At 56.6% G+C, this 22,532-nt stretch overlaps 1 protein-coding gene across 1 annotated transcript in view; it reads left to right on the top strand.

Moving 5' to 3' along the window:
- The window catches only part of MACROD1 (MACRO domain containing 1), a 176,250-nt gene that overhangs the window by 21,756 nt on the left and 131,962 nt on the right, over window positions 1-22,532 (top strand). Inside the window, exons 2-3 of the mRNA XM_011993586.1 lie at window positions 837-938; window positions 2,196-2,312. Coding sequence (XP_011848976.1) covers window positions 837-938; window positions 2,196-2,312 — 219 coding nt within the window. The remainder of the gene's footprint in view (window positions 1-836; window positions 939-2,195; window positions 2,313-22,532) is intronic.

Here is a 22,532-nt window from a genome sequence, read left to right as displayed (position 1 = left end):
GCTGCGAGCCTGGCCCGGCGCGGTCGGGGCGGGCCTTTCTGAGACGGATTCCAGGTTTCTGTGCCTGGTGCCACCCCCAAGGGAAGGTGGAGCCCATGGGACAGTGCCCAGGCAAGGGGGAGCCAGCCAGGGTAGACCCAGAGTCCGTGAGCGGGTGGGGGGTACCTGGCTCCTCTCTCAAGTCCCTGCTGTGTGAGGGTGGCCTCCCACCCTTCCTGAGCCTCAGTTTTCTCATCTGTAAAATGGGGGTGATTCCATCCCCATTGGTCATGCTGGGAGCCCTCAGCCGATGCTGGGGGGATGTTGGGGACAGGTGCCAGGTCCGCTTGGTCCTGCAGCTCCTGGAGGAGGACAGCTGTCCCGCTGCCTACATGCAGTGACAGTGAGGGCAGAACTGACTGGCGGTGGGACTGATGGATAATGTCACCGGCTGAGTGCTGCCAACCGGCTTGGCCTTAGTGTGTGGGAGGAAGCTTGGAGCTGTTCCTCAGGGGACGTCTTCACCCCCGTTCTAATCAGGGAGAAATGGGGGACCCAAAGAGATGTGGACTCTGCTGGAAAGTGGCAGAGCTGAATTCTGAACTCAGGTCTGCGATGCCTGAGCCAGTCCCTCAGCCTCCCCAGACCTCAGTTTCCCTCCCTGAACAAAGACAGCAGGACAAGATATTCTAGGGGCCTCTGAGGCTGCCCCAGCATGCCCGCCCTGTGTGCCCAGGGAAGAATGGACAGGAAGGGCTGGTTTGCATTCTTGGATAAGGCAAGAAGGGAGATGTGGGGGTGTGAGCACCTGGCCAGCTCCTCTGCCCCCACCCTGACGCTCCTTCCTGCCTCTGCAGCCTTTCTGAAGGGCCTGAGTGACAAGCAGCGGGAGGAACATTACTTCTGCAAGGACTTTGTCAGGCTGAAGAAGATCCCGACGTGGAAGGAGATGGCGAAAGGTAGGCCCTGCTCTGGGGGAGGCCCTGGTGGGCAGGCTCCAGACCCGTGGCTTGGGAGAATCGTGCAGACAGGAAGAGCAAGTCCAGCAGCGTGTATCGAGTGCTTGCTGCAGGCAGGCGCTCTGCGTGTATCACCTCATTCAATTATTTTGTTTTATTTTTTGAGACGGAGTTTCCCTCTTTTTGCCCAGGCTGGAGTGCAATGGTGCGATCTTGGCTCACTGCAACCTCCGCCTCCTGGGTTCAAGTATTCTCCCACCTCCGCCTCCCAAGTAGCTGGGATTACAGGCATGTACCACCACATCCGGCTAATTTTGTATTTTCAGTAGAGATGGGGTTTTACCATGTTGTCCAGGCTGGTCTTGAACTCCTGACCTCAAGTGATCTGCCCGCCTCGGCCTCCCAAAGTGCTGGGATTAAAGGTGTGAGCCACCAAGCCCGGCCACCTCATTCAATTATTTATTTATTTATTTTATTTAGTTTAGTTTTTGAGACGGAGTCTCACTCTGTCGCTGAGACAAGTGCAGTGGCATGATCTCAGCCTTCTGCAACCTCTGCTTCCTGGGTTCAAGCGATTCTCCTGCCTCAGCCTCCTGAGTAGCTGCGATTATAGACATGTACCACCATGCCCGGATAATTTTTGTATTTTCAGTAGAGATGGGGTTTCACCATGTTGGCCAGGCTGGTCTCGAACTCCTGACCTCAAGTGATCTGCCCTCCACGGCCTACCAAAGTGCTGGGATTATAGGCGTGAGCCACTGTGCCTGGCCACTTCATTCAATTATTAACACAAGTGCAATTTTTATCCCCATTATATGGTAGGAAACAGAGCCCTAGGTTAGGTGAGCCACCTGCCTGAGATTACTTGCTTGTAGGGAGCTGGGGTTTGAAGTGCGATTTGGTTGCTTACAGTAGAGTGTGTTGGTGAGACAGCAGGCCTGGTGACCCATAAACCTGGGCAAGTCCCTGACCCACCTAATCCTCAGTTTCTACCTCTGTGAAATGGGATGGATAATATTAGCACTGTACCTGCTGGTGGCCTTGCTGTCAAGATGCAAGGAGTCCCCGCGTGATGCTGGCACACAGTAGGTGCTCCTCAGCGTGGGTTCCTGGTACTGGGTCAGCAGTCATCATGCTGCAGGCTGCCTCTGGAGGTGGAGGGAGGTCGATAGGAAAGGCCCTGGCCCCTGGGCCCTGGCTGGGTCCCTCTGCAGTGGGCAGCCTTGCTGTGACCTCCCTGGCCCCTACTTGTTCCAGGGGTGGCTGTGAAGGTGGAGGAGCCCAGGTATAAAAAGGACAAGCAGCTCAATGAGAAGATTTCCCTGTTCCGCGGCGACATCACCAAGCTGGAGGTGGACGCCATCGTCAACGCCGGTGAGTGGCTGGCCTGAACCAGAACCCTGGTGGCCGCCCCGTTGCCTTTGCTCTACTCTGCTGTGCCAGGCCTGGGTGGACGCCACCTGGCTCCAGTGAGGCTCGGGTTGCTGGCAAGGACGGCCTGCTGGCGCCATGGCAGCCCAGCGCGTCGGCCACTCGGGCTCCTCTTCCCTTGAAACCCTGACCTGCTGTGTCGGGGGCGCCTTGCTCCACTGAGACCCATTAGTGGCCGGGGAGGTGGGAGAGCTGGGCTGGAACTGGGCTTCCCTGCCAGGAAGGCAGAGACCACAGCGGAGAGGTCTGACCTTGGGGGGCCACAGAGGCCCCAACCACCACCTGCCTTCCTCTGCCTTTGGCCTGCCCTGCCCTCCCTTCAGACCTGGGCAGGTGAAGGAGCTTGTCGAGGGATAGTGGGGGCAGAGAGGTCCCCTGCGGTGCCCTGGCCGCTTTCCAGCGCCTGGAAACGGGAGCTGCTCAGCTTCCTGCGCTCGCCTCTTGCTGGCTTGGCAGTTTGTTGTGATGAGTATGGGAGCCGGCTGCTTCTTTGTGGGAGGGAGGAAGGGGGCTGCTTCTCCACGCAGGCAGTGGTTGTCTGGCAAGGTCAAAGGTGCCAGGAAAGGACTTTGGCATAGGGTGTCAAGGGCCGGTTAAGTCCAGCAGGTGGCTTGTGGGACAGGTCGAGTGGCGGCTGAACCCCGGCCCTCGCCCGCCTGCTCACTTGCTTCTTTGCTTACCTGGCGTCTGCACCAAGCATCAGAGGAAGGGGGGCTCTTTTTCAGACCCTGAATTTGGGGGGCAGATCCTGTCATCTTGGGCTCCAGCTCATGGGAAAACCCTGCCGTGCCAGCCCCTCTCCAGCCTGTGCAGGCCCAGGGCACCCCCAGGAGCTTCTCGATTCTCCTTCGTCTCCACTTTGGGCTTGCAGTGGTCGTGCTTGGCTCCAGCGCTGTCCCCCAGTGACTCTGGGGCTTGGTGGCGCCGATACTGTGAGCATTTCCGTTGATCTCTCTGAGTTTTGGGTTCTAGGATCCGGAGAGCGAAGGTCACTCAGCTGCCCCGGGCCTGGTCCATGGGGTCTGAGTTGTGTTTCCTGAAGCAACCTTGCTCTGTGCGTCTTCCCACCGTTGACTGCAAAGCTGGATAGTCATATGGGGGTGCCTTGCCCACACATTACCTGTCGAGACACACAGGTGACAGGTTACACGTAGGCAGGAGTTTCTGCTCAGAGTGGCTGGCTGAGGGGAGCAGGGGGAGCTAGAGTCACCTTGGGCTTCTGCAGGTGGTTCTGGTGTGTTTCTCTAGGGCCACGAGGAAGAGGACTGCTAGTCCATCTGGGGCCACACGGCTAAGACAAAGCCACATCTGCACTGGCAGATGTTACAGCGGCCTGGGGGAGGGTGTTCTTGCTGCCTGTGCCCAGGAGGGGCTGGCCTGGAGCAGAAGGGCAGAGCCTTGGGGCTGTGGCTGAGAGGGCAGTCAGGCAGGACAGTGGGTACTCCAGCCCTGCCAGTCACTGGCAAGCGTGTGAGAGGTACCCCAGCGGTATCTTCTTGCTGAGCTGCAAAGTGGCCAGAGGGAAAATGAGGTATCTTGTGAGCTCTGTCCCCCGGGTTGGTGATTGGCTGCAACATGGGCCAGAAGAAAGGGTTCAGGGAACAAGGTGGGGTGTTGGCGGGTGCAGATGGAACAGGGGACACTCTGGAGGCTGCACCCGCGCTGTGGGCGTGATTAACGCCGCTTGCTAAGTGCTCTTGGGAGTCGCCAGGCTTTGGATGCAGCAGCTCCATCGGAAGTGCTTTAGTGCCAGCTCCATTTGCACCAGGGCCAGGGCTGGGGCAGTGCTGGCTGAGTTTCTCTGGGGACTCCCCTTCTCCGTGTCCTTGCCTAGGCCTCTGTTTCCTCCTCTGCACAATGAGGGTAGCAAAGAAAGCACCCATCAGGTTGCTGGGGGCACTTGGAGCTGATGCACGTGACATGCAAATGGCGGTCACTCATCACCAGATGGGAATCGGGGCTCAGCACCTCGCATTGGTGCTGAAACTGGTGTCATCAGCGCCATTCTGGGCATCACCCCTGTCCTGGGGGTGCTGAGGGACATGGGACCTCCTGCAGATGATCAGCTTTCGCCTCCCCCTGCTTGCCTCAGTTTACCCACACTCCTCTTGGTGTGTTTTCCTGGGATCTTTTTGTTCTAGAATCTCACAGCCAGGAGGACCCAGTACCCACCTGGAATCCCAGGGAATGGCGGAGGCAGGGTCTGGACACAGGCTTCCCACACAGAGCCGGAGTCTCCTTCGGCCGTCCAGGGCTTTGTGGAACCCCAGCGTTCAAAGTGGCTTTGGCACTGGTCAGGCCTCCAGGGTCCTGGGTGGCCTTGGCTCCCACCCCAGACCCTTCGCCCACCAGGGGGCAGCAGAGATCGCAGTTCCCAGGAGCCCATAAATCAGCCTGTTTATTAGTGGAATAAAAGTCGTCCACAGCGGCGGGGCTTTTCGGGGCTGCATAAATCTGCGTCTGTGCCTCGTGAAACCCATATGTGCTTAATTCATATGTAAAGTTTCAAGCAGGAAGAGAATACGTGTCCATTAAATTCTATTTGACTTGATTATAATCATTAGCCGTGAATAATTGCTTCTCAGTGCCTACCGCGGAGCCACCACAATAAGCAAGAGGAGAGAGCAATTATCTTGGGGTGGGGATTTTTAAATTTATATTTTTGAAGCCAGGAGCAGTGCTGGCCCCGCGGGCGTCAGTGGCCCATGGAGAACGCTGCGGGTCATACTGGGCTGGGAGCTTGAGGTCTGGCCGCCCGCCGGAGCTTCTGGATTTTGTTGTGGGGGGCGGTTCTCTTTGTTCCTGCTGCCATATGGGAGGGGCTGTCGCTGCCTGGGCTTGGGTCCAGCTGCAGGGATGTGGAGGGGAAGGGTGCAGTGGGAGCTAGGAGAGGGCTGTGAGGGAAAGAGGGGCGGGGGGAGCTCCCAACCCCCCACCCTCTTCCATCCTGAAAAGCTGTGGGCTTGAAGGGGTCTCCAGCCAGGCTGTGGGCATCTCTCCTGCCACTCAGCAGGGTCCTGGGGATCCTTGGAGAGGGCAGTTGCCAGTTGTCCCCCTGCCTGCCCCCCTCACTCCTTCCCCTCCCTGAAGAGGCATCTGCCTGTGACCTCCCTCAGGCCTTTAAGAAACAACCCTGGGCGGGGGCGGGGGGTGGGGGTGGGGCAGTAGCTCACTTCCTGTAATCCCAGCACCGTGGGAGGCCGAGACAAGAGGATCACTTGAGCTCAGGAGTTTGAGACCAGCCTGACCGACACAGTGAGACCCTGTCTCTACAAAAAAATTTTTTTAAAAAATTAGGCATGGTGATGTGTGCCTATAGTCCCAGCTACTCAGGAGGTTGAGGCAGGAGGATTGCTTGAACCTGGGAGGTTGAGGCTGCAGTGAGCCACGGTTGTGCCACTGCACTTCAGCCTGGGTGACAGAGTGAGACCCTATCTCCAAAAAAAAAAAAAAAAAAAAAAAAAAAAAAAAAAAAAAAAAAAAAAAAAAAAAAAAAAAAAAAAAAAAAAAAAAAAAAAAAAAAAAAAAAAAGGAGTGGGGGTTCAACGCCTGTAATCCCGGAACTTTGGGAGGCTGAGGCAGGCTTGAGGTCAGGAGTTTCGAGACTAGCCTGACCAACATGGCAGAATCCCATCTCTACTAAAAATTTGCAAAATTAGCCAGGCATGGTGGCATGCACCTGTAATTCCAGCTACTTGGGAGGATGAGGTAGGAGAATCACTTAAACCCAGGAGGCTGAGGCAGGAGGATTGCTTGAACCTGGGAGGTCAAGGCTGCAATAAGCCATGATTGTGCTACTGCCCTCCAGCCTGGGCAACAGAGTAAGACTCCGTCTCAAAAAAAAAAAAAAATCAAAAAGAAAATCAGACTCTGAGGCTGCATGCAGTGGCTCACTCCTGTAATCCCGGCACTTTGAGAAGCTGAGGCAGGAAGATTGCTTGAGCCCAGGAGTTTGACACCAACTTGAGCAACACGGTGGCACCCTATCTCTACAAAAAGAAAATTTTTTTTTTTAATTAGCCGGGTGTGGTGGTGCATGCCTGTAGTCCCGGCTACCTGGGAGGCTGAGGTGGGAGGATCGCTTGAGCCTGGGAGGTCGAGGCTGCAGTGAGCTGTGATTGCGCCACTGCACTCCAGCCTGGGCAACAGAGTGAGACCCTGTCTCAAAAAACAAATAAAAATAAGAAAATCAGATTCGGTTTCCCTACTGATCTCCTGGCATTTGAAATTCAGGACTGGTTTCCACTCTTACGTTATTGGGCTATGAGATGTGATTGGGATGTGTGTGATGGTGTGTGTGTGAGGTCAGGAGTTCGGCCTTGTGTTTGTGATGTGTGTGGTGTGTGTGTGTGATATAGCGTGTTTGTGTCTGTGCTCGTGTGATGCGTGGGGTGTGTGTCATAGAGTGTGTGTGTGAGGTCAGGAGTTTGGCCTATGTGGGGGGGGTGTGCATATGCACTTGTGTGATGTGTGTGATGCGTGTGTGTGATACATGTGTGTGTCTGTGCTTGTGTAATGCGTGGGGTGTGGGTGATGGAGTGTGCGTGTGGTGTGATGTGTGTTTGTATGGGATGTGGTGAGAGTGAGGTGGGAAGTTGGGCAGAAGCATAGACGTGGGATGCCTGGCTGGCGGGTGGCAGGGCTTGAAGTTACAGGGACGGGACAAACCCCCACACCCTCAGGCACAGTGCAGGCCTCCCTGGGCCCTGTCCCAGCGGGCTGCCAGCTGAGGCCGCTTGCTCGGGCAGCACCCGGGAGAGTCTCAGGCTCCTGCCATCTGTACTGGCCATGACTCCTGCCCACAGGAGCATGGCACATCTGTCTTAATGAAATTGGGCTGCCGCGTGCAGGAGATAAGCCAGGGAGCCCCCGCAGGTCCCCTCATCTGGAGGAGGAGGTTCTCAGAGCCGGTGCCTGCCTCTCCAGCCCTGCCTACGACCTGTGTCTGGAGATAGCACCGGTCTCAGAGTCTCCACTAGGGGGTGTTGTGGCTTCCAGGGTGTTTGTGTCTCCTTTTTACCGCAGGGAGGCAGTGACCTTGTCTAGGCCACCTCCCTGCCCTTGAGTTTCCTGGTGCACCAGGCCTGTGTGTGCGGATTTTTTGTTCCTGACAGCAGAGTCCCGGGCAGGACATGTCCAGGCACAAAGAAAGATCCCCATTCTTGGCCAGGCATGGTGGCTCACGCCTGTAATCCCAGCACTCTGGGAGGCAGAGGCGGGCAGATCACTTGAGGTCAGGAGTTTGAGACCAGCCTGGCCAACATGGTGCAACCCGGTCTCTACTAAAAATACAAAAATTAGCCGGACACAGTGGCACACGCCTGTAGTCCCAGCTGCTCAGGAGGCTGAGGCAGAAGAATCACTTGAACCCGGGAGGCAGAGGTTGCAGTGTAGTCCCAGCTACTCGGGAGGCTGAGGCAGAAGAATCACTTGAACCCGGGAGGCAGAGGTTACAGTGAGCTGAGATTGCTCCACTGCACTCCATCCTGGTTGCTGGGTGACAGAGCGAGATTTCATCTCAAAAAAAGATTCCCATTCTTGGCCAGCCCAGGGGTCTGGCTGCCTGGCTTTGGTCTTCAGGTCATAAGAGGACAGGGCAGAGTTGGATGAAAGGCTTTGTGCGAAGATGGAAGGGATCTTTTGCTTCAACGCCAGCCCAGAGCGGTGAGCAGGCCGTGCGCACCGTGGCCAGGAGCAGGTCGGGATCCCAGCGCCCCTGCTGGCCACGCCATGGCCTCTGCTTCCTCATTTGAGAAATGGCATCAGCATCAGTCCCACCGCAGGGCAGGGGTGAGGAGGACAGGAGTTCAGGCCTGTCCAGCCCTGGGCCCGGGACCTGGCATGTGGAGAGTCCCCAGGAAATGACTACTGGGAAGTCAGGAGTGAGAGCAACTAAGCAGAATATAATGTGACAAAGCGCTAGGAGCAAGGTCTGAACAAAGTGCCACGCAACGCCGCAGGGACCAATTAATTCTGCAAAGAGGTGGCGGGAGGCGAGGCGGGTCGGCGAGCCTTTGAGGGGCCTGGGCGTGCAGCGGGGACGGGTGGGAAGCCATGTTTCACAGCGACAAGCTGACCTCGTGGGGAGATTTTTAAGCTGCTTATTTATTTAAAATAAGTCATGAAGTGGCGCTCTGTCTCCTTAAGTCTTGGGGCTTTGATTTGTGAGAGTCTGCTGGCCGCTTATCACCGCCCTCCTCCCAAGCACAGGCAGCCCCTGCCTCATCCTCTCCTGCTGCCTGGAGGGCCCAGCAGAGCCTGGCCTGGTGAGAAGGAGCAGGCCAGGACTTGAGTGGCCACCTGAGCAGCCCCCCGCCCCTGCGCCTGGCCATCCCCGGGCGCCGCTTGGAGTCAGTGATTTAGAGACCGCCTTGATGGACTACCAAGCAGGGGGCCCGGAGGGATGCGGACTGCCTTGTGGGAAGTGATCTGACGCTAAACTGTCGCCGTAAATCGCTTTATCTGTCACTTCAGATTTAAATGTGTTTGCTGAGGCTTGCTGACCGCCACGACAGCAGAAACCTCTCCGCAGTGGGCAGGGGAGGTGGCCGGGCCAGCAACGAGCCCAGGGCCGGCTGCACAGCAGACTTTGCCGCTGGAACCTGTTAGCTACACGGGCCTGGCCCTGAGCTCCCTCCTCCTCAGGGGAAGCCAAGTGCAGGCCGGGCCGGGCCACTTTCCAGTGCTCTGGCCACTCTGGATATGTGCAGTGCTCTCAGAGGCCCAAGAGGCAGGCAGAATTGTTGCCCCATTTTCGGGGATCAAATAACACGTCCCACCTCGGCAGGTGACTGAGCCAGAATTAGAACTCAGACACTTTCATCCATGCAACAAACATAGATGATACGGCTGCTGTGCACCACACCATGGGGTGGGCCTGGGCTGCAGAGGACACAGTCTCTAATTCCAGATAAGGGGTGACACGTGTGAATGGAAAAGGAAGTGCAGCCCGTGAGAGACAGGAGTCTGGCCTGCAGGGGAGGGAAGCAGGGGGAAGGCTGCCTGGAGGAGAGGGTGATTGGGTTGGACGGGGTGCTAAGTCAGAAGTTGGGGCAAGAGCATTCTTCGGGGAGAGAGCACAGACAGGGTGGGGCCACGTGGATGGAACACTGTGGGGAGGCTCTGAGGGGTCTGGAGTGAGCCACGGCCCGGGCCTGAGTTGGGGGTGCTCGGTCAGATCACTTGGGCTGCTGAGTGGAAAAATGGGGGCAGGGAGCATAAGATAATAAGGACAGGGAGGCCCAGAGCGTGGGGTGGGAGGTATCTCCCTCTAGGTCTAGGCTGCATTCATACCCTATGCAGTTAACCTCTCTTGCACTATTTCAGTCTCATTGTGCTAATGGTGAAATAGAGGCTCAGAGGCGTGAAGCAACTTGTTTAAGGTCACACAGCTAAATGGTAGTAGAGCTGGGATGGGAGGTTTGCCAAGCTCCAGAGCCCCCAGGAAATTTTGTGTGTGTGTGTGTGTGTGTGTGTGTGTGTGTGTGTGTGTCGGGGTTGGGGGAAGGGAATACCTCCTCTCTGTTCTCTTTTTCCTGGTTGATGAATTTGAGTTCTGAGAGTGGTGTGTCCTGTGTGTCCTCACGGCCAGGAAACTGAGAGGTGGGGCAGAAGTTTGCCATGGGCAGGGGGAGGGGTTGTTGTAAAAAAGATGGAACTAACATCTGAATCTGGGCTCCTGGGTCTCCTGAGGCCTCCTGGTGGGCTCCAGCTCCCTCAGCCTGCCTGGCCTCCTGTGTCCCAAGCCCCCTTAAGTCTCCGGCATGCCCCACAGAGCCCCGGCTCTGGACTGAGGATGGCCTGTCACCTGCCGCTTGGTATTGAGTGTTCCCATTGCTCGACACGCTGCACACGTTGCCTCATGTCTGAGTCAGGCACTGACATTTCCCCCATTATACAGATGAGGACACTGAGGCACCCATGGGTCATGGCGCTGGGTAAAAGGCAGGGCTGGGAATCAGATTTGGGGTTTAAGAGAGAGACCATCAGGTCTTTCTTTCTTTCCTTCCTTCCTTTCCTTCCTTTCCTTCCTTTCTTCCCTTTCCTCCTTTTCCTCCCTCTCCTCCCTCCCACCCTCCCTTCCTTCCTTTTTTTTCTGACAGGGTCACACTGTTCCCCAGGCTGGAGTACAGTGGTGCAATCATGGCTCACTGCAGCCTCGACCTCCTGAGCTCAAGTGTTCCTCCCACCTCAGCCTCCTGAGTAGCAGGGACCACAGGCATGCCACCACTCCCAGCTAATTTTTTTATTTTTTGTAGAGACGAGGTCTCGCCATGTTGCCCAGGCTGATTTTAAACTCTCGGGCTCAAGCAATCCACCTGCCTCAGCCTCCCAAAGTGCTGGGACTACAGCTGTGAGCCACCATCCCCGGCCCAGGTTTGCTTTCTCGCTAACTCCCTCTGGGTCGTCTGGAAGTGAGGGGCAGATTTGCTCAGGGGGGCCAGTCAGGACGCCTGGGGTCCAAGAGGCCCCCTCCCCACATTAGAAAGCCCAGAACACCTAGACACGGCCAGGAGCTAATTTCCACCACTGTAGGAAGAGGGCGGCTCATCCCCACAAGGTCGAGCAGTGGTTGCATAAATTCATAAATGATGGATCCCTCCTGAATTATTGAGATGCCCTCATGGGCTCGCAGGGCCTGGTCCAGAGAGTGGAGCACTGGCCGGGGGGCGGCACTCGGAAAGGACCTTCCAGGGACCTTCCACCCCAAGGTCTTCCGCCGAGTCCCCTCTTCTTACCCGAAGTTCTTCTGTCATTTCCGCGGGGAATGTGAGAGTAGACTGCGGACCCAGTAACTCTCTGTCCTGGGTTTCAGTAGATTTCTTTTGTGAATTTTTTTGTAGAGGTAGGGTTTCCCTGTGTTGCCCAGGCTGATCTCAAACTCCCGAGCTCAAGTTATCCTCGTGCCTCGGCCTCCCCCATGGTGGGATTACAGGTGTGAGCCAACATGCCTGACGTGATGTTTTGTTGAATGGATAAATGACTCCATGCCCTTGAGAGTTGCTCAGATGGTGGAAGGGGCTGCACGAACCATTGACACCCTCTAAGTCCCCTCTTCCTGCCTAGCCCAGCCCCCTACCCCACTCCTCTGGGCCTGAAGTGGTTGATTCATTTTACAGATTAGGACGGTGGTGGGCATTTCTGGGTCCTCATGAGGTTCCTGGCTCCTTTCGAGGCGCTGGAGGTACAAGGCCCAGTGTAACCCAGTGCCTGCCCTCCTGGCATTTGGAGTCCTGTAGAGGAGGACAGGGGAGGATCTGAAGCCCAGAGGGGGACAGTGACCTGCTCAGGGTCACACAGCAGGAAGGTGGCAAAGCAGAGCTGCAAACCCAAGGGCCTTTTCTACCCCTCACAGCAGACGTGTAGTTAGAAAACCACAGCTTGGAGTCTGCCATCCACCCATGGGGTGGCCACCCTGCCTCCCACCCTGTGCCCAGTGTCCCGAGCACGTCCTCTCTGGCTCCTTCCCGTCCTTGAGGCCTCAGCGCCCGCACCTGGGCCCCTGCCTGTGTCCCCGGTGTGCTGTCCACCCGAGCGCTGAGCCGAGGAGGCCGGAGCTTGTGGGAATGTGTGTGTTTTGAAATTAATGGGGACCATTAAGTTGGCCAAGCATGAAAAGGGCTGGATCTGCAGCCCTTGGCTCGCTCTCCTGGAATGATCTGCCAGTTCCTTGGCAAGGCGCAGCTGAGCTGGTTTCAGGGCTCCCCAGGAGGCCGCGGCTTGCCTGCCCGTTTAACGGGTGAGTACTCTGTGTGCCTAGGACATCAAGGGGTCTGGCTGCAGCAGCATGCGATGGCCACAGTGCCCCTGCTCTCAGGCACTGTGCAGATGGCTGTGTCTGTGGGTGCGTTGACTTGAATCTTTTCCCTAGACCTCTAGAGTGGGCTCAGACACACTCCAGACCCTGACCCTGGGGCTTCCTGGGTGAGTCCTGGCCCAGCCAGGTGAGCTTGGCGTGGCCTCCAGGACATAGCAGGATTACCAGTCAAGGACCCAGGCCCTGTCTCCTCACCTCCCCTACCACGAAGAGCTCCATCTATTGTGGATTCTCCATGTGGACATTTTCTTTTCTTTACTTTTTTTTTTTTTTTTGAGACAGAGTCTCGCTCTGTCGCCCAGGCTAGAGTGCAGTGGCCGGATCTCAGCTCGCTGCAAGTTCCGCCTCCCAGGTTTGTGCCATTCTCCTGCCTCAGCCTCCCGAGTAGCTGGGACTACAGACGCCCGCCACCTCGCCTGGCTAGTTTTTTTTTTTTTTTGTATTTTTTAGTAGAGACGGGGTTTCACCTTGTTAGCCAAGATGGTCTCGATCTCCTGACCTCGTGATCCGCCTGTCTCGGCCTCCTAAAGTGCTGGGATTACAGGCTTGAGCCACCGCACCTGGCCTCATGTGGACAGTTTCTTAAAGATAGGGTCTTGCTCTGCCACCTGGGCTGGAGTGCATTGGTGTGACCACAACTCACTGCAGCCTTGACCTCCTGGGCTCAAGCAATCCTCCCGCCTTGGCCTCCCGAGTAGCTGGGACCACAGGCTCATGCAACCACACCCAGCTAATTTTTGCATTTTTGGTAGAGGCGGATTTATACCGTATTGCCCAGGCTGGTCTCAAACTCCTGGGCTCAAGCGATCCTCCTGCCTAGACCTCCCAAAGTGCTAGGATTACAGGCATGAGCCACTGTGCCTGGCCATATGGGACATCTTGTAACTGGAAGTTGGAGTCCTGGGTACAAGTCCTGGCTTCACCGTGTACCAGCTGTGTGACCTTGGGCAAATCACTTAACCTCTCTGAGCCTGTTTTCTTGTCTGTAAAACAGGGATAAGAGTGCATGCAGACCCAGCCCCAGCACTGTGGGTTTGAGAGGAGACCGCTTGTCTAGCATGCTCAGTACAGTGCCTGGCACAGAGCAAGCACCCAGGAGATGCCACCCCTTGTTCTTGTTGCTGTAGCTGCTGCTCTGGGAGGGCTGCTGAGACCTGCTGATCCGGGCATCCCATTAGCTAGCACTTGCCCTGCACCCAGCGCTTGGTGGGGCTGGGAACAGGGGAATGGTCCCTCTATCCTGAATGGGCTGAAGGAACCTCCTTCCCATATTCGTGGTAGGGAATCGAGTCACCTGCTGGACCTGGCATGGCCAAGGGGACGGCCCTCTCCTGACCGCCAGAGTCTCTTGGATGGGTTTCCTGACCATGAGGGTGCAGGACAGGCAGGCTGGGCCCCTCTCTCCCCACTGCTAGCAGGGCGGTCTGTGCCTGCTCCGCCTTCCATTGGGAAAGATGTGTGTTCACATGGAAACGGCCTGTGCAGCGGGGCCCCCGCGAGGCGGGCTAGGACAGGGGATGTCCCCAGGGAAGCTGGGTGACTGAATGGCCCTGTCAGGGCCTGGATGCCATCTGCTGAGGCCTAAGCTGCCAGAGAAGGCCCCTGAAGGCCTCCCCTGCAGCCGCCACCCTCCTCAGGTCTTCATGTGTTTCAGATGCTCGCCTTTTGAACTCCACTGCGGTGGTGCCATTATGGACCCCAGCTCTCTGCCACTGGGGTCGGTGGTGAGGTCCAGGCTGGGGTGGATTGCACTGGCATGCTTGGTTGGCAGCTTTGGAGGTCCCAGAGGCCAGGGCAGTGGCTGTTTACCAGACAGACCCGGGTAAGATCTGGTTCCACCACTATGTCGGGCAGGCTCCTGCCTCTTTAGGCCTTGGGGTTTCCCCGTCTGTCCCTTATGGGGGCATTAATAGGAAGAAAATTCATTACTGCCTGGAAGGCCCAGCACACTGGAGGGGCTCACAAATGGTAGTGATTCTTATTAGCAGTGAGGGATCTCACTTCGCCACCCACAGGACCCTGAGCTCCTCGAGGGCAGGGGCAGCTCCATGGACTCTGGGTCTCCATCCCTGGACAGGGCTCTTCTGCAGTGGGGGCAGCCCAAGCATGCCTGCCCTTGGAAGGACATACAGGAATTCATGATGGCTCACGGCTAAGGAGCCTTATGGGGAAGCAGGCTGCCCTGGTAGGCACGGCTGTGCGGGGATCTCCTGCTCTGTGCACTCCTGGCAGGGGCGGGGACGCGGCTGTTTATATCTGCGCCAGATGTCAGGAGATGGAAGCCAGGGAGGACAGGAGGACGCGGGAGCATGGAGAGCATGTGGGCTGCAGACCTCGGGGAGGATGGGTACCAGGATGGAGCTTGTCCTGACAGTGGTGCGGGAGGCAGTGAGCAGAGGCGGGGCTGAGAGGTCACTAGCGGCTTCCTCTTCTAAGGCATGACTGGCATTCCCTTCGGTTCATTAAAACCCATCAGTGGGACTGGCATGGTGGGTCACGCCTGTAATCCCAGCACTTTGGGAGGCCAAGGCGAGTGGATTACCTGAGGTCAGGAGTTCAAGACCAGCCCGGCCAACATAGTGAAACCTCGTCTCTACAAAAATACAAGAATTAGCCAGGCGTGATGGTGGGTGCCTGTAATCCCAGCTGCTCGGGAGGCTGAGGCAGGAGAATTGCTTGAACCTGGGAGGCAGAGGTTGTAGTGAGTTGAGATGGCGCCACCACACTCCAGCCTGGGCGATAGAGCAACTCTCTGTCTTAAAAAAAAAAGTCCCCATCAGTGGCACCCACCTCCCAGTGGCAACAAGTGGCCCTTGAACGCCCATTCCCCACTCTCCTCCCCGTCGCTGCCTCCTCCCCCTCTTTGGACATTGTAATTGCAGTAAAAACCGGAGGCGAGCAGCGTCGCAGGTGGAGAGAGAGGCCCGGCTGTCAGCCATTCCTCTGCCAGCAGGACCCGCGGCTGTTTTATTATTGCCGCCTGGCTGTATTTCAGGTACGGATTAAACATCATCAAACGCCACGTCCCTTTTGAAAAGCAAGAGCTACCTTGCTGAGGATGTTGAGGAGAAACAGGAACATTAAAATCTACGAAGCAAATGGCCCAGAATTGACATTTGTGACGAGAGCTCTGCAGCTTCAATTGTCAAAGGAGCTAAATCCCCTCTGGCAGTTGGCGGGGAGCTTTCCCCATGAGGGTCACAGGAAGGTGGGGTACGTTTGCCCGGCAGGAGACCAGGCAGCACCAGGGAGGGGATTCTGTGGGTCAGCCGACTGCCTCTCAGGGCCTCCCTGGCCTTGGCCTCTACCGAGCCTCCTCTTCTTCCTAATGAGGAGGCAGGAGCCTTCTGGTGTGCATGGGACAGGGCTGGGATCAAGTCCTGCTGTGGCCACTTGCTAGCTCTTATGACCTTGGCCAGGATACACCTCTCGCCTGAATCTCAGTTTCCTCATCTGTAAAACCAGGAGAGCGATGTCCCCTCTGAAGGCGGAGGATGGTGCATGCAAACACTTGACAAGTCATTGGAATTCAGTAAATGGTGACTACTGTCAACCAGGAAATGGGCGTGTGAGCTGGCATTAATTTTTTTTTTTTTTTTTTTTGAGACGGAGTCTCGCTCTGTTGGCCGGGCTGGAGTGCAGTGGCCAGATCTCAGCTCACTGCAAGCTCCGCCTCCCGGGTTTACGCCATTCTCCTGCCTCAGCCTCCCGAGTAGCTGGGACTACAGGCGCCCGCCACCTCGCCCGGCTAGTTTTTTGTATTTTTTAGTAGAGACGGAGTTTCACCGTGTTAGCCAGAATGATCTCGATCTCCTGACCTCGTGATCCACCCGTCTCGGCCTCCCAAAGTGCTGGGATTACAGGCTTGAGCCACCGCGCCCGGCCAAGCTGGCATTAATTTTTACAAAAAACATTTACTTATTTCCACTGAAAAATAGGAACAGTAAAATTGAGAACCATTAAAACAGGAATAAAAAGAACCAAGCCACAGCAGGGGATGCTGAGCTGGGTATCTTCTAAGAACTGTGCTCCTGGTCCCACCTGGAACTCTGTGGCCTGGATGCCCTCAGCACATGCTTTCCAGGTCACCAGTCTCTTGCTTGGTTACTGGTCACAGCCTGCTGTCTGCCCTGGCACCTGTCACTCGATGCTGGTATGTGGCCTTCCGAGGAACTATGGCTCAAATCTGCCCTTGTAGTTTATACTCTTGATGGCTACTTGGGGGTATCTTGGCTCCTGGTATCCTTTCCTGACCCGGCCCAGATGACACCTCAAAACTAGGCTGAGTAAATCTGTTGCAACTGAATATGAAATGCAGCTTTGAGCTTCCCAGCAGCCACTGCAAAGTTTATAACAAGATTTTAGGATCCTTAACTCCAAGCTTGGAAGTCAATTTAAATTTTGGCTGAATGCCTCCTTTTGTTTCTCCTCTTGGCCTTTTTTCTTCATTTTTCCTCTCTAGTATCCTCACCAATTGTTCTTTATCTCCCCCAAGGATGGTTTATCCCTTGCTCCAGAGCCCGTCCCAAAGTGCTCGCCCCTTACATGGCTGTGCCTCAGCTCGGGAGACCCCCCCGCCGCTGCCCTCCTATTTGCCGCTATTGACTCCCCTGTGTCGTGCTCACGGCGGCTGGCCTCTGGGCCTCTTGTCTTGCTCAGGCCCACTGGGTTTGCTGTTGCTGTTTCTCTCAGATGAGCCTGTGACTAATAAGGGTTGCCCCCGGGGGGCTGGCAAAATCTTTCCCTCCTTAATATCGGAGTTTAAAAATGTGTCACCATCGATTTGAAGAAAAGCCTTGTTCCTGCTGAGAAAAGCGGCCTGGAGATTCGTCTCGCCTTAGGAATCACAAAGGCGGCTGCATAAATTCAGCACCACAGAGAGCTCTCCATGCAAATGCTGAGATGCCCACTCTAGCCCCGCACCAGCCCTCCCCACTGCTCCTGGGGGCTGGCACCCCCATTTCCTCATGCCCCTGTCCCTGCAGAGACTTGGGGATACCCCTGTGTGGGGAGGGGCTCCCTGGTTGGAAGATCCCCATCTCCCAATTCTCTCCACCTCTTTTCAGAGGCTGAGCCCGTGGCTAATTCCACGTCACGATGTGTTCTAATCCCAGAGGAGAAGGAGGATGAGTGACTTCCAGGCCTGGGGCTCCTGGAAGCCATCCGGGTCCCTTACAGTTCGGGTGGGGGGGTCCCCCGACCCTCCTTGGTGGGTCTACCCTGAAGGCAGGAATGTTACCTCTGCAGGCCTTGTCTCCCGGCCTTGTTGCATCCTTGCCTGGAAAGGACTGTTGGGGTCCTTTGGTGTATCCCCCTGCCTCCAGGCAGGCCCCTCCCCTCTGGACGTTGCCCTCATACTGGACCCAGCTTTGCAGCTGCCAATGCATCCCACTGTCATCCAGCAACTCTCCCAGCCCAGAATAACCATCACAGTCATGGCCTGGGAGGCGGTTGTGGGTCCCACTTCTCAGGTTGGGAAGCTGTGCTATAGAGACCGTAAGTGACTTGTCTGGGATCCAGGAAACTTGAATGAATGAGGAGGTGTGGGCACACGGTGACCACTCTAGGTGTTGTTCTGGTTAGTGAACTTGGTGACAGCCCAGGATGGGGTGTCTGGAGAGTTTGAGGGAGGGCTGAGCTTTCTGGTCCCTGATGGATCCCCTCTGACTCTGCCATCAAGGTCATGGTGGCCACCTCTGTGGCAGTATCCTTTGCGTTCCCTAGAGGGCTCACCTGAGCGTGGTGGGGAGCAGGACGGTGGGTTTGACTACCTAGGACATCCACCGGGCTGCCCGCAGCATGGCCCGTCCCCTGCGCTGGCTGCAGCAGGGGTGACTTGGACCAGTTGGGAAGCTGCTCCAGGGGTCCTTGCAGGGAGCTTAGTGGGGGAACGGGAGAGAGGGCAGGCATGGGGTGCCAATGAGGCTTCCCTGGTTCTTGGGGAACCACACAGCCGTGGGCAGGGGCATCAGGGAAGAGGGTGAGCAGGCAGTTTGCAGTCTCTCTGGCTGCCGTGGGCCCTCGGAACATGTGCTGGGTGGCCATTTACCACCTGGCGCAGGAAAGGCTGTGGGCTGGCCCTGCGCTGCTCCTCTCCAGCTGCAGACGGGGCCCCTAGAGGACTCCTGGCAGCCGTTACTCCGGGAAAGGAGGGGCTTTATTTCTCCTCCTCCCTAAATGTTATTGCCTTTATAGGCTTTGGAAATCAGTTTTATGGCCTGCGTGTTTGTCCGCTGAAATGTGGGATGCTCTGGAGGGAAAATAAAATGCAGGGATGGTTCTGGCCCTGAAAGGTCAGGTGGCCAAGGGCAAGCGGCAAGGGCTCAGGTGTCTCCCACAGGCTGGGGTTGCTCTTTAGGGACCGTCGTAGCTGGAAAGGGGGACAGGGAAGGTGTGTGCCAGGACTGGGAGGGGGCCTGGAATTCTAGTGGGAGGGCCGGCCTGAAGCTTCAGGACCTGTCCCCTTTGTCATATGGTCCCCGCCAGACTGACCTGGGATGGCGAGAGTCATTCTGTTCTCCGCGATGCCCGGGTATGCCAGCTGGCTCCCCTCAGGTGCCATCTGGGGCACCTTGCCAGCCACTGGCAGTGTAGACTTCTCAGTGTAAGTGAAAAATAAGCCCTCTGGGTTTTGCCAGTCAGGATGCAGGCCTGGCAGGGGCTCTCACCTGCAGGAGATGCCTCATCTTTCGGCAGAGTTGGCTGATCGAGAGCCAGGCAGGGGGCAGAGATTCAGCGGGAGCACCCAGCAACCCACACAAATCTTCCTGCCTTCCCTGGGACCGAGGACCCTGGAGGTAGACTCTGAGGGCCCTGCCCTAGGAGAAGGTTGCTTCTCTACTCCTCTCTTAATATGCGAAGAGCTCCTACAAATCAATAAGAAAAATGGGCAAAAGATGTGGACAGGCAATTCCCGGTAGTAGAAAAACAAATGGGCAGTAAACAAGTGAAAAGATGCAGAACTTCGCTAGTAATCAAGAAAAAGCTAATTGAAATAAGAGACATCATTCTTCACCCACCAGAGAGGCGGGTGCTGGAAGTATTGGTATGCACAGGTGTGGCGCAGCCAGGGGAGGCTGGCGCTTCCTCAGGTGCTGTCCCCCACCCCTGCATCTCACACCAAACCGGCACTTAGTAGGTGCCTGGAAATACTTGCTTCATGCCAGATAAACAGGGCTTATCTTGGCTCACAGCCAAGTCTCAGCGGGGCTGCCGCCGCCACTGCCTTTGTATCTTTTGCTTTCCCTCCTCCCTGTGGGTTCAGCTTCCAGTCTCACCCCTACCCCCCAGCTCCCTTGCCCTTGGGGTCCCCACGCTTCCTTGGCAGAGGCTGGGGTCTCTCTGGGCTTGGCCTCTCACTGGGGGAATGCTGCTTCCTGCTTCAGGGTTTCAACTCTCTCTGCAACCTCACGGCTGGTGCCAGGGGTGCACTGCAAAGCTCAGGGCGGGGTGGAGTGGCTGTGATGGACATGGGGACCTCCAGAGCTGGGCGGCCCTGGCTGTTATCTTGGTTTCTTTGGAATCCCCTGGCATCCTCCACTGTAGGAAGCTCTTGTAGTGACCTCAGCCTTCTTGCCCTGATGGCCACCTCCATCATCCGGCCCCAGAACTTCTGCGTTTTCTCATTCATTCATTCCCTCTACTACCCTATCCATTCTAGCCGGGCTGGGTGACTTTGGGCTTTATAGCTGCATGTTCTGTCTCTGCTCCTGGCCTTTGCCTGGGCACTTACCTCTGCCAGGAGCACCCTCTCTTCCATTTCCTTGGCTGACTGACCATCCTCCAGGTCCCAGCTGAGAAACCCTACCCTCGAGGAACTTCCCCAGACCTGGGTTTGCCTTCACTCCCATGTGCTCCGTAACACACTCATTCATTCATTTCATTAATTCCTGCAGCAGGTGCTGGGGCTGCAAGGGGGAGCAAGGGAGATGTAGCCCGGGCAGCTGGGGTGCCCTAGGGTCCTGCAAGTCACCTGTCATGACCAGATCCCAAGGGAAAACCTGTCTGAGAGTCAGGGACGGGACAGGAGCCCTGCGGCAGCCCACTCTGGGAGTGGCTCAGCTTGCTGCACTGGGAAGGGAGGCTGAGGTGGGTGGTAGGGCCATGCCCATGGGGTCCAGGTCCAGATGTCTTTCTCTGCCTGCTCCACCTGCGTCCAGTGCTTTTGGAGCACAGGGGAGCTGCCTTTCAGGAGGAGATCAAGGGAGAGAACGCGAGCCATGCTTCATACGGCCGCAGCCCCGGGCATCTGGCTCAGCCTCCTGCGCTCTCAGTTTGCATGTGCCTCCCTGTGCAAGGCAGCTAGCGGGAGAGCTCCAGCCTGGGATCCCCAGCAGTCTCCTCTCTCAGCTCCCTCTGTCCCATCTTTTGAGGCATAGCCTGGCCTATTCTGTGCCCCCGGCTTCCTGCCAGTCTTCTTTCCAGTTCCCCAAGCCAAGGTAGATGCAACCTTCCTTTCTGCATTCAAAGGGAACAAAGTGATTAAGACCCAGTCCCTGCTCATTGTGTAGTGGGGCAGCAGGGGCATAGCGTGGGGGCTCCGTGCATCTGTGCAGGAATCCAAGGTGCTGGGGGCTGCTCAGGGACGGCTTCCTGCGGGAGGTCTTCCTGGGGAGGTCTAGTTCCCCCCAGGGCGCTCTGGCTGGGGCTTATGGGTGTGCATTTCCCTCCAGCTCACTGACCCTCAGCCTGGTCTCTTCATGAGGCCTCATGGGGCCAGGACTCGGGGCATTGGGGGGAACCTGGACAGACCTAGTTCCAGAGCTAACTCCGTCACCATGGCCTTGGGCAAGCTGCTTAGATCTGGGCCTTGGTTTGCTGATTTTAAAATGGGAGTAAACCAGCCTGCCGCTCCTCCCTGCCGTGAAGATGAAGCTTGGTGACAGATGCCTGGCGCCTGGCACCACTGGCCCCCACTGCCTTGCCTCTCGCAGATGGGCGCCCCTTCAGGAAATCCCCCCTAATTATGAAGTTACAGATCTGGATAGTCACATGGGGAAGAGCCACATTCATTAGGAGACCTGGGCACACAGCCTGGACTGTGCCAAGCATCTCTCCGTGCCAGCTTCCTGGGGATCGTGGGCTCAATAGAGCACATCCCTGCATCTTCCTGGTGGCAGGTTCCATCTGCCAGACCCTGAGGAGCCGCTGACTGGGGAGGGCCTGCTCGGGACCCGCCCATCCCTGGCGTCTGCCCCGAAACCCTTCACCCTGGGTTTGTAATCTCTGCTTTAAAGAGGACGCCGATCCCTGTCCCCTCCCCCCACCCCACCCCTAACGACCAGGGCCCTGATCCAGGAGAAAGCTAATTAAAGAATTTCTGCTCTTGGCTCAGCCTGGACATAGAAGATTCCCTTTGGTCTTCCTGGAATATCTGAAAACAGGTGGAGAAAGGGGGCGTCAGATAAGCCCCAGGAGCCTCCATAATAGGCTTAATCCCCCCAAAGCCAGCAGGTATCAAACAGCTCTCCTCCCGGCACCACTGAGAAAGGGCTCGAGAGCTCAGAGGATGCGGGGCTGTTCCCAACCCCATGGGTCCCAGACTGCAGGTTACCTTGTCCCCAGCTCCCCATGAATGGGAGACTGTGTTCCCCATGAGTTTAGATGGAGTATCAGCTGTTTCTGCATAGTTCTCCAGAGCGGCGGAAGGTGCAGAGACCTGGCCCCAGCAGCTCCAGCGTGGGGAGGCCCCACTTCCAGGGCTGCCAGCAGTCACTGTGATGACTGACAGGTAGCAGGTGCTCAGTCAATGTGCCCCTTCCTCCTGCTCACTTCCCTTCTGTTCCCCCTGCCCACCTCGTCTTTCCTTCAAGGGCCTGTTTGCCTCTAGGAGATTTTCATCAACCAACCACAAATATTTACTCAACACTTAACGGCAGGCAGCACGTGAGCTCCATGGGGCAGGGGGCTCTCGGTCCCATTTGCTGCATGTTCCCCATCTGAATAGGGCCTGGCATGCAGTAGGTGCTCAATAAAGGCTTGGTTGGCAGTCACATCCTGAGACAGGGTAGTCTCTGCTCCCAGAGAACTTACACTCCTGCTGCCTTCAGAAAACATCCTGAGGGGCTGGGCGCGGTGGCTCACTCCTGTAATCCCAGCACTTTGGGAGGCTTAGGCGGGCGGATCATTGAGGTTGGGAGTTCAAAACCAGCCTGGCCAACATGGAGAAACCCTATCTCTAGTAAAAATACAAAAATTAGCCAGTCGTGGTGGCACACGCCTGTATACCCAGCTACTTGGGAGGCTGAGGCAAGAGAATCACTTGAACCTGGGAGGCGGAAGCTGCCGAGATCACCTCACTGTACACCAGCCTGGGCGACAGAGCGAGACTCCATCAAAAAAAAAAA

The sequence above is a fragment of the Mandrillus leucophaeus genome, unplaced genomic scaffold (genome assembly GCF_000951045.1).
Source record: "Mandrillus leucophaeus isolate KB7577 unplaced genomic scaffold, Mleu.le_1.0 Scaffold43, whole genome shotgun sequence".
In the NCBI taxonomy this organism is placed as follows: domain Eukaryota; kingdom Metazoa; phylum Chordata; class Mammalia; order Primates; family Cercopithecidae; genus Mandrillus; species Mandrillus leucophaeus.
This window is presented reverse-complemented; position numbering and strand designations above follow the sequence as displayed.